This window comes from Netta rufina (genome assembly GCF_964035555.1).
Source record: "Netta rufina genome assembly, chromosome: 3".
NCBI classification, from domain to species: domain Eukaryota; kingdom Metazoa; phylum Chordata; class Aves; order Anseriformes; family Anatidae; genus Netta; species Netta rufina.
The window spans coordinates 86,359,762-86,375,957 of record NC_140125.1 but is presented as its reverse complement, the minus strand read 5'-3'; the positions used below and the strand labels follow the sequence as shown (position 1 = coordinate 86,375,957).

At 44.1% G+C, this 16,196-nt stretch overlaps 1 protein-coding gene across 1 annotated transcript; it reads left to right on the top strand.

The window, feature by feature from the left end:
- Nucleotides 1–2,515: 2,515 nt before the first annotated feature.
- On the top strand, nucleotides 2,516–10,666 carry LOC311208350 (p53 apoptosis effector related to PMP-22-like; the record flags this gene model as incomplete). The annotated part of the gene is made up of 3 exons (XM_084285015.1): nucleotides 2,516–2,726; nucleotides 9,648–9,791; nucleotides 10,431–10,666. 3 exons carry the CDS (start codon nucleotides 2,516–2,518, stop codon nucleotides 10,664–10,666), a joined length of 591 nt encoding a protein of 196 aa, XP_084141141.1.
- Between the last annotated feature and the right edge of the window lie 5,530 nt (nucleotides 10,667–16,196).

Here is a 16,196-nt window from a genome sequence, read left to right as displayed (position 1 = left end):
GCATATATATGTACACAAATGCACACATTATATGTACATATATACATATGTGCATGTTAATCAACCTTCATGTACATATGTATGCATATATGCATATGTTTATCTATGTATGTGTATGTATGTATGTATATTAAACAGTAAATTGATCCCTTGTCACAATTCAAGTTAGTATGCAGGTACAAGCAGGCCATTACATTTTTCCAGATAGGTGACTCAAAGACAGATTGGATTTTAACACTAGCCCTTCATTATTGTGCCAGACAATATGAACTTGACAGTAAAAGTCCTTGAGACAGTGAAGCAGTAAGTGGTCCTTCAACAGTATTCAGAAATGGAAATTCTTAAAACCATCAACTTAAAAGTAACCTTCTTCAGTTTTCAGCAAAACAATAGCTCATAGCTATACCCTTTTATTTGTACACTTTGGAAAGCCACATGCTGTGTAACAAATATGCAAATAATCTTTAAAGCTACTTTTAAATATAAATTATGTACTTTAATTATCATTGACAGAATTAATACTTCTCACTGTCTGATTTTTCTCTCACATTGTTTTAACAAGTACATACAAGTACATACCTTTTAGGTATGCATAGCTTCTTTTTGGATTTTTCTGGTAGGAACTTTGAAGAAAATGCTGAGGGGGTTGGTGAAACTTCTTATGGTTTGAGCTAACCTGCTTGAGATTTTTGCAGCTTCCCTATGGTGATATCATCTTGTTGTTTTGTTTCCAGCATCACAGTCCACTCCCTGGCATTTGCCAGAAATCAATACTCATATGAGGTTCACCAGCCCTCCCCACAAGACAGCTCCTCTGAGTATCTTCTGAGGAATTGGCATGGGTCACAGTTTGAGCATGTTTGACATGACCATAACAAAATTTGATGCAGTGCAATAAGACCTTAGCGCTCTGCATCTTCCTTGAAAGCCATGTAATCCACCCTACCCAGTAATCTTTTTCAGCCCTTCAGACCTCAAATATTTGCTGTCCTACTGACCTCTTTGCTGAAGCCTTGAAGCTGCTCTAAGGCTCAACCAAATGTATGTGAGTTATGTGCCAAAAACACATGCATCCTGAATCCCCTGTTTGGCACCTGTCTGCTCATATGACAAGAGTTTGCATTGGAGCTGGGCAATGGGATAACATGATGAGATGTGTGTAGATATTACTGTGGAGAAATGTTTCTCCCATGATCAAAATATTGAGTCTGCATTTATGTCATGTGGTGCGGAAACCTTTGTTTTGGTCACCTCTGGGGTGCATTTCCAGAATAGGACGGGGAAATATCAGGGCATAGGGCACAGGAGTCCTGAGTACGGCTCGCAGACTGTGTCTGGCACAGCCTGGTTGAAAGTCAAAGCACAATTGCAATCAAGCACTTGTTAGATGGCCATTAGGAATCAGGCATTTATTTAATGCTAAGTTTAATGCCAGACAAGTGTTGTTAGCTATGATGAGCTGTTTCCTTGTCAATAATGTCATGTTCCTATCCTCAAATAACACCTCTCTTTCTTCTTCTCATTTGCATTAAAATTGTCCAAAAACTGGGCAAGGAACTGACTACTTGAACTGTTAAGCAACATATTGTATGTGTTCAGTACCTAAAATGGCTAACACTATTAGTATTATTAACATTAGGTAACGATGATCTGTCTTTATCCAGTGAGCAGAGAGGAGAAAAATGAGTTTAACTACCTGGAGAGAGGGCAGGGCTTGTGAAATACAGCAAGAAGCTGAAGCTGTGGCTATTTACGGCTACCAAGAAGACACCTGCAGAGGTGGTGAGAAAGATAGAGAGACAGCCTTTTGGGAGGGTCTGCTGGGTGTAATGTAGGGGTATCAAGCAGAGGTCAGGTATAAGGTAAGTGACCCACCATGTAACACTGACAGCAGTCAAAACAAAATCAAAACAAGGCTTACATATACTGGGAACCTGAAAAGCAGAATCTGTTTTTGAACATGTCCCTGGCCAAAATGCAGCACTACACATTTTAGGACACCAATTCAGATCAGGCATATTGATGTGCCCTGACTCTAGAGCCATCTGAGGTGTCCATCCAAGTGGTTCAAGTGCCTCATGAGAGTCTTGGCTTTCCCTGTGCCCGGGTGAAAGGCCAGCAGGACACAGGACTGTGCCACTGACCACGACCAAAAAAGTGGGGTTGGACATGGGAGGGAAGCAGATAGCAAGGAGTTAAGTGCGGGACAGGGAGCGTAGAGGACGGTGGTTTGCTCCTCACTGCACCGAGGGAGCAGGGGCAGGGTGAGGAGCAGGACCCAGCCCTGCGTTCTCCTCTCTTCTCTCCTCTCCATTCCTCCAGCTCCACAGGTTGCCGCCGCCACGCTTAGTCACAGGAATGTGGGTGGGACTCCCTCCTCCCCCGGCGCGCATTAAAACCCAGCTCAGACGGACAGACCGGCAGTCTCTCTTCTCAGAGGAGCGTCCCTACGACACCCCACCCTGCCCTACCGGCGAAGCTCGGGCTCTCCAGGTGCCCCCGACAGCCAGGCAGGATGGTGGTGTGCAGCCTCGCCTGCTGGAGGTGCCGGTGGCTCCTGCCCCTGCTGCTGGGCCTGGCCATCATCATGGGCATCATCGCGCTGGCGGGCAGGGGCTGGCTGGAGTCGGAGTCGGAGCCCTACGTGCACCAAGCGTCGCTGTGGGAGAGCTGCACGCGGAGCGAGCAGGACGTCAACTGGAGCTGTGAATCCCTCATGGACTATGGTAAGCGGGGGGCCCGCGAGGGGCCCTCCCCTGCATGGGACCTCTGCAGCCAGGCTCCCGGGGGAGCTTTGGCTGCAAAATGTGTTGGTTCAGCAGATGGTAGCAAAACCCATGGTCCCAACACTTCCGTGGTGGTGCAGCTGCTCGCTGGGATGGGGTTTTCCAGGCAGAACCAGTACCAGAGCTTAAACGAGCAAAGAAACACAGGTCCTCAGACTGCTTCAGAGCAGGCTTTTCTGTCAGTAAGGAGACTTTTTTTTTTTTTCCTCCTTAAGTTCTTTTATAATCAAAGTAAGGGAGCCAACTGGCCACGGGTTCGCTTTCTATCAGTTATTTGCAGGCTGCGGTGCCAGCAGCCTCGCCCTGCAGTAAGCAGCTCCCTCTCAGCCTTGCTGATCGAACGGAAAGGGAAGAAGTGTTTATGCAGGGCTTCCTGCGCACCTGGGCAGTAGCAAAGGTGCCTTTCCCTGCCTCCAGAGAGAGGACCTTAACCCTGCCTAGCCGAGGGATGGATGTCTCCCGACCTGTAGCTTAAAATGGCCCAGTATGGCTTTGCAGACAGAAAAAATACCATTTTCTGTATATACCTCTCCATTGCACTGGGACCTAAATCAGGGAATAATTGTGCCGCTGTTTTAACTTGCTTAGCTGCTTTTCTATCTGACATCGCACATTCTTACCACATACGGATTCTGTTTCCTGGGGACTTTCTTTCCCCCCCCCCCCCCCGCCTTTCTTTTTTTCTTTTCATAGCTGTGGTCTGATTACGTCTGCTTTTCTCTCAAACAAAGTATTTCTGGACAAATAAGCAGACCCGCCTTAAGATCCTGGAGGAGGGTACCTTGGGGACTGCAGCTGGAGAGCTGAAAGGGAGCGTTGCAGCCTGCGTGAGTGCAGGCAGGGAGGCTTCCCTGCACAGATCCCCTGCCACCAGTGCACAGAAGGCTGCCGTTGCCACACTCGTGCCTCTGCTAAGTCCTGAATGTTTTGCAAAAGCACTGGCTTCATTTTAAGTCCAGGTAATGGCTGTACGTTTAACTGAAGGTGAAAGAAATCTGGCTGGTGTGATGAAAATACCCATCTCCCCCACTACCCAGAGCAGAAAAGCTTGTGCGGGAGTGTGGCTGAAATCTGCACTGCACGGAAAAGATCTGCTAGTGCAGAGGAGCTGCTGAGGTTTGCTTTCTCCAGCAGTGACCCTGCCTCACGTCCCCGAGTGCCGATGGGTGTGTGCTTCGCTTCAGTCCCGAGTGTTCCGGGGCAAAGTGACTTTCTGCAGTTTTCTCTAGTTAGCAGGAGAATAGTATCCTTGACTTTGCTTATTTAACCTTAGGCCAAAGCTTATTTATATCCCTGGCTTATTGAGACCAATTTGACTTTGCCTCTACTGTAATTTTGAGGAAATCAATGCCACTGTCTTCTCAAACACTATTTACATCTGGAGACAGGATGTAACATATGAGTTCAGGTTTGATTTATTTTGTTTCCTTTTTTCTATGCTAATGCAATTAGGCTCAAAGTAGGTGAGGGCATTTACAAAGGAAAAAATGCCTAGCAGGCGTTTACAGCACTGCTGCAGGAAAATAAAAGCAAATTAATTGAGATGCATAACTTGTGTTTTGCATATGATAACTACTGTACTCTAACTAGCCTGCTAACTCTCCTGATGAGAAGAAGACTTCAGAGTGAATCTCCATTAGTAGAAAACTGCATTAGACATTCTCTTAATTGAGCTGTGGCATGTATGCTAAAAAGAGAAAGAGAAAAAGCAGTTCGGTCACTTGTTTTAAATGGGGAAAAGGAGGCAGGAACAGACAAACAAAGTTTTGCAAATAGGAATGTCTCCTAAACTGAACAGCTTCTTAATGCATATTTACAGTCCGCATAAGAGGGAAGAAGTGGCAAGGGAAAAGAAGAGTAAAGTATCATTCAGCAGGGAGGTGGGGAAGGGATTTTGATTTAAGCTCTGTACTGGTTTGCATCTGGGAAGTACCTGCCTGGCAGCATCTGTGTATTTATCAATATGTTGCAATGCGTGGCTGCCATACTGCACATAATATGACTCAAGATGACTTAGTTTGGGCCATGGCAGGATAAAACTGTTGACTGTGTGTTTGAAACATATCAGCAAGCCATCAGATATGACGAGGATTGTTGGCAGCGTGGATACTTGGAGAGGGTGTTTGCCTGTGTCTTTACAGTGATGAGCCTGTAAGGTCAGGAACAGTAATTGTGGGTGTAAACGTCCTCCCAGTCCTAAACGCCTGTTCCCAGTGACTTTGGCTTGAATTGTCACTATAAAAGATGGGTGTGTTTGTGTGCAGTTAAGGTGATCCCGAGGTGGTGAGCTCTTTCATATTACTAACAGCTGGCTGGTGTTCATGAAGTATGCAATAGACAACTTAGAAAAATGGAGGCATTCACCTGGAACCTTAACAAGTGCTGAAAGGGAAGAAAAAAAAAGGTGGGACTTAGAGGTAGGAGCCCAGCCTCTGTGAATCATGTTTCCCTGCCACTGTGCCCCTGTTGCCAGGGGACTGGACTTTGATACCGCAGATTATTGGTGAAACAGCAAGCATGTACCAAACTTGGCTGAGGGGCCAGGCAAAAAAGGATCATTATGGGTACACTCATTGCACCCTCACCTCTTTTCAGGCATGGTTCTGTCTGATTTATGTTGCTAGGATGTGTTCCAGACAAACAAACTTAGAGTATCAGCTGGGTGAAGGCACTCGGAGAATGCTAATAGAAAAGAGATAGCAGTCAGCATGCCTGGCTACACCCAGAAGACGTGTCCTGAGACTCCCCGGTGAAAGATCCCAGCGAGCAGGACAGGCTTACTTCTGCTGTAAGCAACAGGGAGGCATTAGAAGCTGGAATCATGTGGGATTTTGCCTCTCCTGACTTCTGACTGGTGTCAAATGTCTGAAACCAGGCTTTTGTTTAAGTTCGGTAGCAAAACAATTGCTTTTTCTGGACTGCTAAAAACAAGGGAGAGCTGGGATCCCTAGCGTTAATTCCCAGCCAGCTCTCCTGGCAAGCCTGCAGTCCTGGGCTGCCCTGTGCTCTTGGTGGGTGTGCACATACCTCTCCTTCAGCACGCATGTCGTCATGGAAATTCGCACATTATGTGAGCAAGAAAATATTACTCTCAGTGCTCTCGTTCTCTCAGTCCACTGTTGTTTTGTCAACAAAAGCATATTTTTTGGGGGCATTCAGTGCTATGAGCTCTCAACGCCAAGCAAAAATTGTCACAGTGATTTATATACAGAAAACTGTTATAATTACAATGTAAAACTGCATCTCTTCTAAGCATGTCACAGTAAAAGCTTCCACCCTAATATTCTAGTTATTCACAAGCTGACAAACTAGCTTCTGGTTTTGTAAATAAGTGAACAAAGACAAGAAGGGCTTGTTACTTCAAATCTGTACTGGTCCATCTTCCTGCTAGACTATTTTCTCAGTCCTTTTATTTGTTTCTATAGGGAAATGTAGATGTAAATGTTCTACCCTGTAGAGCTTCCATCTCTTCCCTGTTGAGGCTGAGGCCCAGCCATATAAAATCAGGAAGTACAGCTAACACTAAGGCTCTTGTTTTATTTTTTTTTATTTTTTCCCTTTATTTCATCCTTTTACTGATGCTCACCATTAACTTTAAATATTCTGACCCCTCCTAGTTATTCACATGGCAATATTTGCAGCTTAGTTCTTTTGCATAGTCACCATTGATCAAGCTGAATAATAAAACTCTTAACCCTTCCCAATAATTATAGCCCTTCAGCTCCTGTACAGTTTTTTAATGTTCTGTAAACACTGCCTAATTGATAATAGATACTTTTCTGCCCATTAGATGCAAAGAGCTCAACTCTGCTTTGAGGCAAAGCTGACCTGGGGAATAGTAACACCTCAAACTGTGCCACTCTTCTGTTCTCCCATTCTTCTGTCCTCCTATTTATGCAGCCCCAAATTACTTTGGCATTCTTGTTTGATTTCATAAACAGATGTCATATTTATGCCTGGGTTGAGTAAGAAATTGTCTCTCTGCCCAATGAAGGGACTTTCTATTTCTATGGAAAACATAAATTCTGGTGAAATTTCTCGTGATTACAAGGCTCTTCTGAGCACAAACCAGCTAGACGTTGGGGCTGATCTGTCTTTCTCAGACTGCAAGCAGATCTCTGCAGCTCTTTGGAGAGCAAAACCAGTGGGAGACAAAATACACAAAATACACACCTCTCCCCCCAACAGCCCAGAGCCGCAGGACAGAGGCTGGGTGCCTGCAGAGCCAGGACAGCCTGTCTTAATAGGTGTGGGGATGATGAGGTTAATTTGGGGAGATTTCTCTTACACTGTGCATAGCAACACTTGGCTACTCTTGCTGTTTTCCCACCAGTGCTAATGTAGCAGGCTGGCCGTTCGATAGCTGTTATCTAGTCCTGCTGAGAGCAGATCCCATCCATCACCATGGCCAGCACCAATGGCTCGGTCTTATCAGCTCTTGTCAACATCATGCCGCTGATAACTGCTGCTGGAGAAGATAATCCAGCAGGAGAAGGAGGGAAGAGACAGGCTCACCAACACTACACTTCACTCCATGTGAGCAGAAAAAATGTGGTGAATTTCATAGTGGTGGTGCCTGCTACTGCCCTGTTTCTGAAGATGTACAGAAGCTGGGTTTGATATCAATCTTCCTGACTGGATATCTCCTACAGCGAAGTGTGTTGTCGCTCATTTTGCCAGAGACGAGCTAATAATTCACTGTGAGTGGAGCCAAGGCTGAGCTGTGTCAAAAATCTCTTTACCCTTGTAAACTAAGCACATAGGGTCTGGAAATAACGGAGATAGCACTGAGGGCTTTCCAGCCTGTATCTCTTGCAGGCTTGTTAGTGTTGCAGCAGACTTCAAGGTGTCTAGCCTGATGGTGTATTTGAGTTTGCAATCTATCCTGTATCGGGCAGATGCCAGGCTTGGCTTCCTGCACTGTGCTAGCATATGTAATGCACCGTGGGGGAAGGTACTTTGGTAACTGAAAGTGTTTCTTGCTGTTGTCACTGTTTTTGTTAGGTTGGTTTTTATTTTTTTTCCCTTAATAGGGCAGATATTGATAAACAGCATTCCTCATTTGTTCAGTCTGAATCACTTTTCCTGGGCTGGCTCTGTGTAATGGCTAAATGCCCTTTAATATTCTTTATCCCTAAATAAATCCTGATGTGGAGACAATGCCCAATACCTGCATTAGGTACGTCAGAGAAGATTTTGAAGGAAAAGATGGTATCGGACCGGTGACATAGCTGTGATCTCCAAACACCAGTGGGGTGTACTCCTTCCCTCCTGCCCCTGCAGCACTCCGCTAGGCAAGGGGCATGAATCACACAGAGCTGCCTGCAGGAGGTACGGAGGCTGAGGAGAGCTGGTTTAAAAACATTTCACTATCTCGAGTCTTGTTCCTCACAATAGCTCCAAGAAAAGCCTTTTCTTTGCCCTCTCTGTGCCAACCTGACTGTCTTCAGGTGGTGGTGGTGTTGCATTCTCTGTCTCAAATTACTTTTTTCTTTTTATGTCACAGTAGAGCACAGAGGTAAAGGCAGGGGACTTTAACTCCTCAGGAAAATGTTCGCTGTCTCACTGTCTTTTCCTTAGATTTTACACAAACAAGGACTTGTTTGACAGAGGTTACGTAAAAAAAAAGGTGTCTCCTTGTTTTTGTCACTCCGGGTGTGCTGGACATGAAAGATTTTTTTTTGGAAAATATTCTGGCCCAGACCTCACTGCTCCCTTTAAACCTACGTTAGAGGGAGCTCGGGATCTGGCCCTGCGTGCATCTGAACGCATGCATGTCGAAACCCATGCTATGCAGACACAGAGAGCAAGCTGTGATGACAGCTCACTGAAACCCAAGCACTGGAGGTACAGTTTAGGCCATGTGGGTAGGTATCCTGCCTGCAGGCAGGAACACCTTTGCTGTTATTTGCATTGGACTCGCTCAAACTTCTGTCTAGTTTTTAAAGAGAATGAGGCCTGGCTGTAACGGGTGCCTTTTCAGAAGCCTGTGTCACTGTGAAATGGGAATTACCCTTGCCGTGCTGGTGCGTGGCAGGTGAGTTGTGAGCTTGGCTGGGATCAGGCCCCTCTCTCCCCCTCTGAGCCTCCCCAGCCTGCAGCTGCCTGATCTGTTGCTGAACCTGGGCATCTGTGTGGTGCCCGGTCCCACCAAACCTCAAAGTAATGACTCTTTCACTTTACCTCTGACTCTGCTATTTCTTCTCCACCCACAGGTTTTAGCTTTTTCTAAATATTTGTGGCTGTGAAGAGATACTTATCTTCGAAATTATTCTCTTCCTCTTCGTCATCTCTCAGCTTGGCTATCCCAAATCTATTTCTTTTTGGTCATGCTAATTTTACTTCACATCCATTATTCTTATCGGAAACAAGCAGACAGGAAGCTGTATGCTGACTGCATTTTTATTTCCCAGCAGTTGTGGCTGTGCTTGTGGTTGTACCTTCCTGTCCGCTCTCATACTGCCCCGTGTGTGGAAGTGGTTTTGTATATTTGTATGTCAAACAGGGCTGATAATGATAAAGTACATTCTCACAGGTATGTGCCCTATCTGCTCAGATGGCTGTGGGTCTCTTACAGATACTGACTTTGGAGATGTTATCTCCATTATCATGCTATAAGATATCCCTCTTTTAAGCAGGACAAATCAGTGGGCAGAGAGTTCAGCACTGCTTGTCCAGCGATGGTGCCTTGCTGCTCTGCAGCTGTGTGCTTTGGAGAAACCCAGGATTGCTTTGACACAGGGCACGCTTCTTACAGTAAAGCATTTCAACAAAGAAATGAGTAAAGGAAACAGAAGAGCTGCAGTGACCTACAGTTCGGTGCACTGCTGTGTGTGACACCTTTCTTCTTTTCTTTACTAGGATGGGGGAGAGCAGCAGCTGCCACGTACCTCGTTGGCTTTGTGATCCTGGTCATCTGCTTCATCCTCGCAGTCATCGCGTTCTCCGTGGAAATACTCCGCTTCAACTTCGTGCGGGGAATTGGAGGCTTGCTCTTTGTTGTTGGTAAGGCTGGGTGCAAAGACAAGGCTGTCCTAGATGTAAAACGGACATCAGCAGAAAAGCATGCTAGATGGAGCCTTCCTCATGAAATAAGATGCCTTTGTCTGGTTTATGACTCATTTTCATGGGAAAAAAGGGAAGTTTGACTTATGCTGAGAGGATAATGATTAGGGAAGCTTCAGCAGCCTTTCTCAGTGATGGCTTTCCCAAAATTAGTGCATGGGAGCAAAACCCAGCTTTGGCCCTGCATGTCACATGCTAAGACTTCAGAGCCGAGAACGCCAGGTGCTTCCCACCTTCCTGGGGAGAGGAGCAACTGGGAGGCTGTGGTACAAGCTGGAGGTAACTGGCTCCACGAGGACCAGGGTGCCTGGCAGCAGGACAGGGCTGGTCTGGGCGTGCAGCTGAGTGCCTGAGCCAGGTGGCAATGTCAGCTGTAGCTGCTGCTGCCAGGTAAGTGGGGATTTGCTTCGACCACAAGTCAGGCACCTCTGCAAGAATGCAGGTGTGATCGCAGGGCTGGAGCTAATCCTTATATATCGGGGAGGGCAACGCGGTTATCTCCAGGTACCGTTGTTTAGTGGGAAAAGTAACAACATTCACTGTCATTTACTGTTGGTTTTCTTTTCTTTCTCTCCTCAGCTGCATTCCAGATCATAGGCTTGGTCATCTATCCAGTGAAATTCACAGAAGAAATCCCACTGATAGGAGATAATATGTTCAGCTGGGCCTATGGTTTTGGTTGGGCCAGCACTGTTGTTGTGATAGGTTGCGCTTTCTTTTTCTGCTGCCTCCCCAACTGGGAAGACGAAGTCCTGGGAAACATCAAGCCAACCTATTACTACTCCTCCCCAGAGAGAGCACCATACTTAAATTGAAAGATTAACTCCAACTACAATCAACCATCAGAGCAACATTACAGCACCTCTGCTGTGAATTTTGGTGCGATTAAAAGAGACTGAAAAAAAAACACACCTTATTTCTTCAGAGTATTTCTTACTAGCACTGGTAAAAAAATAGTAAAAACATTGGCATCTCTAAGCAAATAGCTTTTACCTAAAGTATTATTTATGTATTCTCATGTCAGTTCTGTTAGGTGGTTTACTTGCTCCTTTCCCTCCTAATTAATTGAGTCACCCTTATTTTATGCAAACATTTGCTTGCAAATAAAGACATACGGTTTCAAGTCCAGAAAGGAGGGAGAGAGATTTTAAACAACCCACAAGAGGGACCTGCAAAATATTTTTTTTAAATTATTTTTTCATCTCTAACAAAATTGTCTTATATAAAACTAGGAAAAAAATGCAACCCTTCTAAAGAATGCTTTTTCTTCCACCAAAGTCAGTCCTAAAGAAGGAACTTTACTGAATCTATTACAGTCACATGCTGCCTAAGAATCTCTTCTCATTCCTGTTACTGGACTTTATTGACTATTAACTGTATGAACTAAGGGGAAAATACAAATATTTTTTTCCTCCATCTGTTGCAGTTGGATGGAGATTTTCTCTAAAGCATGGAGCTAGTGTGTGTAATGGTGGCTAGTGTAACACTTATTGGTGTTTTTGTGGCCACTGCAGTGCTTGTGATGGAGGCACATATAATTAAATATTAATTGTCACAGAGAGAACCGATAAATCTTCAGATGTTAAAGCGTGTACATTTTTACATGATATTTGACAGATGCTGATTTAGAAAATGCTTTTCAGAAGAAACACACACTGTTCTTTATGTCTGCCCTTTAAAAACTGCAGTATTTTAATTATCAGACATGCTTTGGAGGGAAACCTTAGCATAAGGTGTTGAAAACCTCCAAAAGTTTCTAAAACACTCTGTAGGTACTCCAGGGATTGGTAAGCTTGGGAATGTTTTGTGAGTCACTAGGGATAGCAGGTATACATAGGAAAGCAGTCTGTGAACAATGTATACATGCAAATTTCATATGGACACGTCTCAGGGAGTAACCTGCTGGGCTCCCAGCTTGTCTTTCTGGAGCCGGCGACTGTTTTCCAGTGAGACGGAGCTGCATCTGTGTCTGTCATGGACCAAAGCAGCTTACAGCGCATTTAGTTAAGGTCTATTATCTTTGTCAGGGATTTCTTCAGCTGGGGAAGAAAGACTGCTTTCCCCTTATCATGAACCCAGCACTCAGGAGATGGCAAATGTCTGAGTATATGTATTCATGCACATGTACAACACAGAGCTACAATGCATTAATCAGTATCCTGTGAAACGAAAGGGGTGTAGATCTAAGCTTTTTCAGTGCCTGATGTATCTTGTATTATATGTTGTATATCATTCTGTTTTGTAAAACCTCTTCTAATTGGGTAATTCTGTATTTTGGGTGTGTTCCTGTTTTGGAAAGGCCAGATGATGTCTTAACACCCCTCGCAGGCCTATATTTTATAATTTTACAGAGTATAAACATCTGCAGACTTCAGAACGGTGTTACAAGCTCAGTCAGTCATGGCATATACAATCAACTGTGTTTCTGATTCTTGCTGAAGAAGACAACTCGTGACAAATGTGTCTTTAAGAACACACTTTTTTTTTTTTCTGTACAGTACTGGTGGGGGCGGGGGTATACTGTGTAGACATATCTGCATTTTGAGTAACGTTAGTACGTTTTGAGTGAATTCAATACACAGAAGAGAATCTCAAGTCTGGAAAATCCTTGCACAGCAAAAGCTGGGAAGGAGAAAAGACATAAGAAAATGAACACCCTTCCTAATGAAAGGGAGGATGGTATGGTAATAGGGTTTAGCATAACTTAAGTCTTTTGTATGTTTTTTATAAGCACTGTCATAACTTGTCAAAAAAAGCACAAATGTAAAATAAACGTGGTTCTGAATATACTGGGTAGGTGGAAGCATAAGCAGCATGTTACACAATTAAGATGTCTGGGAGAAAGCTGTTGCAAATAGTCATTAATTACTCTCAAGTGATACTGATGTATGTGGCACTCCTTTCAAATGTGGTGGCTTAATTAAAATTTTTAATTGATAGTTGTAGAAACTTGGTGTCATTTGTGTTTCATGGATTCGATTCATAAACTCAAGAAAATAGCCATTCTTTTCCTCTCTTAATGTGAGCATCAGTATCTATGAACTGTTAGGTTCATAAAATGAAGTCAAAGACCTCATCTATCCAGGAGGCACCAACTGCATTTTCCAGTCCAATAAGCTTGAGTATACACTGTGAAACACATCTGCCTGCTTTGATCAGAAGCACCGGGCACTGCAAACTCTTGGCTAAGCCAAAACCTCCTAAATGCATCACGACTTCAGGAGGAACCCCAAACATTTTAAGTACATTGTGGTCTACAGGAGGTCTCAGATGTGGGAAATGTGTTCTTTGTAACCAAAACTGCCAAATAACTTCCCTATACTGATCAAGCACCTTCAGTAGGGAGACAAAGATGAAGTACTCACCTGGCAGTTTCAGTGGAAGCCTGCACTTCTCCAGTGATTAAAAACCTTCTCATTTTTAACCTTAGTTATGCGTGGCCTGTAAAGAGTCCTATGTTACTGGCATTCTTTATTTTGAACAACTCTTTCTGACTTTATACAGGCACCAAATGCAGTGTTGGCCACCACTGCATCAAACCAGCCTGGAGGTTCTAATTTCTGGAAAGACAGGTTCACTATTTTCCCAGTCTCTTTAGCTGCCCTTTTTCTTAAATGTCTCAGTTTTAAAACATACTCACCACCCTGGATTCTGGCTACTTGTTTGCTTTTTTCTTGTTCTGTGTTTTCTTTGAATACACAATTAGGGAAAATGTTGTTCACTTAGATTTTCCCAAATGCTCTGAAAACAGTTGGAGGGTTTTTTGTGATGCTGTGATGCCCGTTTTTTAACACGAAAAACATCTGTACTACTGCTTACCTAGCAGTCTTTATTCAGCTACAGCCTAATTCTGTAAAACTGAAAGACCTCACTGAGCTTCAGGCTGTACGCAGGCTGAAACCCAGCCCTGGTGCAGAGAGAGATGCTCAGAGAAGCCGAGCACACACGGCTCTCTGCTCAGGGCAGCAAAGAGCACTCGGCTCGTGGGACTGGGTGCCAGAGAAGGCTAACTCACCTGAGTGGGGTGACTGAATGATTAAACCTCATGGACATGAGAAACAGTTGCCACACCCCACTGAGATTTTGTGTTTTCCGTGACTCACTTTTTAGACAATTCCTTCATGAGGCAGAATTCCTAAGAAATACTCATAAGGCCTTTACTTCCTGCATCTAAGGACTTTTGGACCCAGAATATACATATAAGTCAATACAGTATAGTCCAGATAATTTGAGATAACTTCTGTATGTGTGCTTTAGGATATTCACAACAGGCAAAAGGGCTGAGTACTGGTGCCACAATGCAGAGCAGTGGAGGGTACTGGCAATAAGGAACAGCAGTCTGAAAAAAAGGGATTTGCAGTACCAGGAGGTGAGGCGGCACAGATATTGAAATGAAATTGGGAGTTAATACAGCAAGAATGAAAAGTAATCAGATGTGGAGGATGTGTTTCCCAAAGGCAAATACTGTAAAAGGTAGTCCAAGGCATCCCCTGTTCAGGTCTGCACCAGTGCAGCAAGCAGCATTTGTCTGGGGTTTGCTGGCACACAAAGGTGTGGGCCGATCTGCTCCAGCTATGGAGCTTGACATCCAGCAATTCCAAGCAAAAAGCCAAAATTGCCCTCAAATTTTGCCTGTACATAATTATATTTAAATGACTTGGGAGTTGTCAGAATAGTCCAAAGATAAATTTTATTATTATGATGAATTTTGAATACCTAAATTTAATAAGGCTGAATTTGTAATAAACACTGTAGTGGAAAACATGTAGGTGTGTCTAAAGCTTTACAATATAAATAATAAAACAGCAAATAATATAAATAAATTATAATGTATGATAAGCAATATGCATTATGTGATATAAATAATGAATATGAACTTTTCCATGAATTATATTCCTCATGGGTATGTCTCTGCAGGATTGGATAATATCTACCATAAGAATTGCTACGACTGCTGCTTTTTATTTATTTAAGGCATTGTGGCCAACACATACCATTTTCCATAGCACTCTTCAAGAATATGGAAATGTCTTATAAATATTGAAAATTGCAGAACATCGAGGGTGCACATTGGAAATCGGGGATCCATGAGACAGGGACAGCAGAGATGGCTCAGGGAGGTTCAAGGCATGCACTCATATGCAGAACTGTGAGCCCAAGAGCCTGTACTTGGTTATGTCTGGAGCAGCTGAAGTGTGAAATCCCTCAGCAGTGCGAGGCATGGCTCTTCCTTTGCTCCGATTTGCTACAGAAAGTCACAAAAAAAAGCAAAGCAAAACTCAGGATAACCATAACTGCATTTTGTATCAAGACAGCATGAAAATTTGGAAATGTTGGTAGGAGGGCACTGCTTTCTTTTCAGCCTACTTCCTAAATCCATTCCAGACCAAACACATAAAAGTGAAACAGTCATTTTTCACGTACCATTTTGGTTTCAGTAAAACCCTACTTTTGTCTGGACAATTTCAAAGTGAAAATTCCTGGCTGAAACTCTCACAGGTATGCTCGGTATGCATGCCTTATCTGTAAATCTCAGAGCACTTACAGAAGTAGCTGGTGCTGCTCCCAGCTGACCCATAAGGCACAGTAAATGAAGCGGTTTCTTTGACAGAGAATTGTAAGCAATAAGGGTGTAGCACCTGGGAATTGCCTGTGTAAGGCAGTTTTTACCCCTCTCCTGAGGCAGCTGACCTGCATGTTTTACAAGGAGTCGCTGTTAAGATCTACTGTGCTGGGAAAAGCATTTAGTGCCCCTCGCTATGCCACAGGGAAGCTGTGGGCCCTAAAGCATTTCGCTTATGTAAAACCATCATTGTTAAAGGGCTGGTGCTCCTGACAGCCACGCAAGGAAGATGCAGATCCCCCAGATGGTCACAAATCTTCAGGACCTGACTGTGGCTGTTTTATAGCACACGCTTGGCTTCAGCTGCTTGTGTGATTGGAAGGCTGAATGAATCAAACGTCTGCAGAGCATCAGTAAGAAGTAACTGTGGCTTAAGCCTTGTTCCAGCAAAGAGCTTGTCCTAAAGAAGCCATGTCCTTTAGCAAAAACTAGCTGAAAACAAAATCCACGCTCAGGCACATGGAGATTTTCCTTTTGTGTTTTCCTCATACAGCCTTGAACTGCCCACGTAAATAACAAACGTGGGAGCAGCCTCATGTTCGCTACTCTGCAGTTAAAACCTGCTATTATGATAATCTTCTGTTTTTGCACATACAACCTCACTAAGGGAAAGAAGAGTCTCTTAAGCTTGTACATCTGCCATGTTGAGGGAAGCCTGTTTTACTGACAAGTCACTGAGCGCCACGTGTGGGGCAGGCTTGGGAGGTTGGACAGCATGCTAG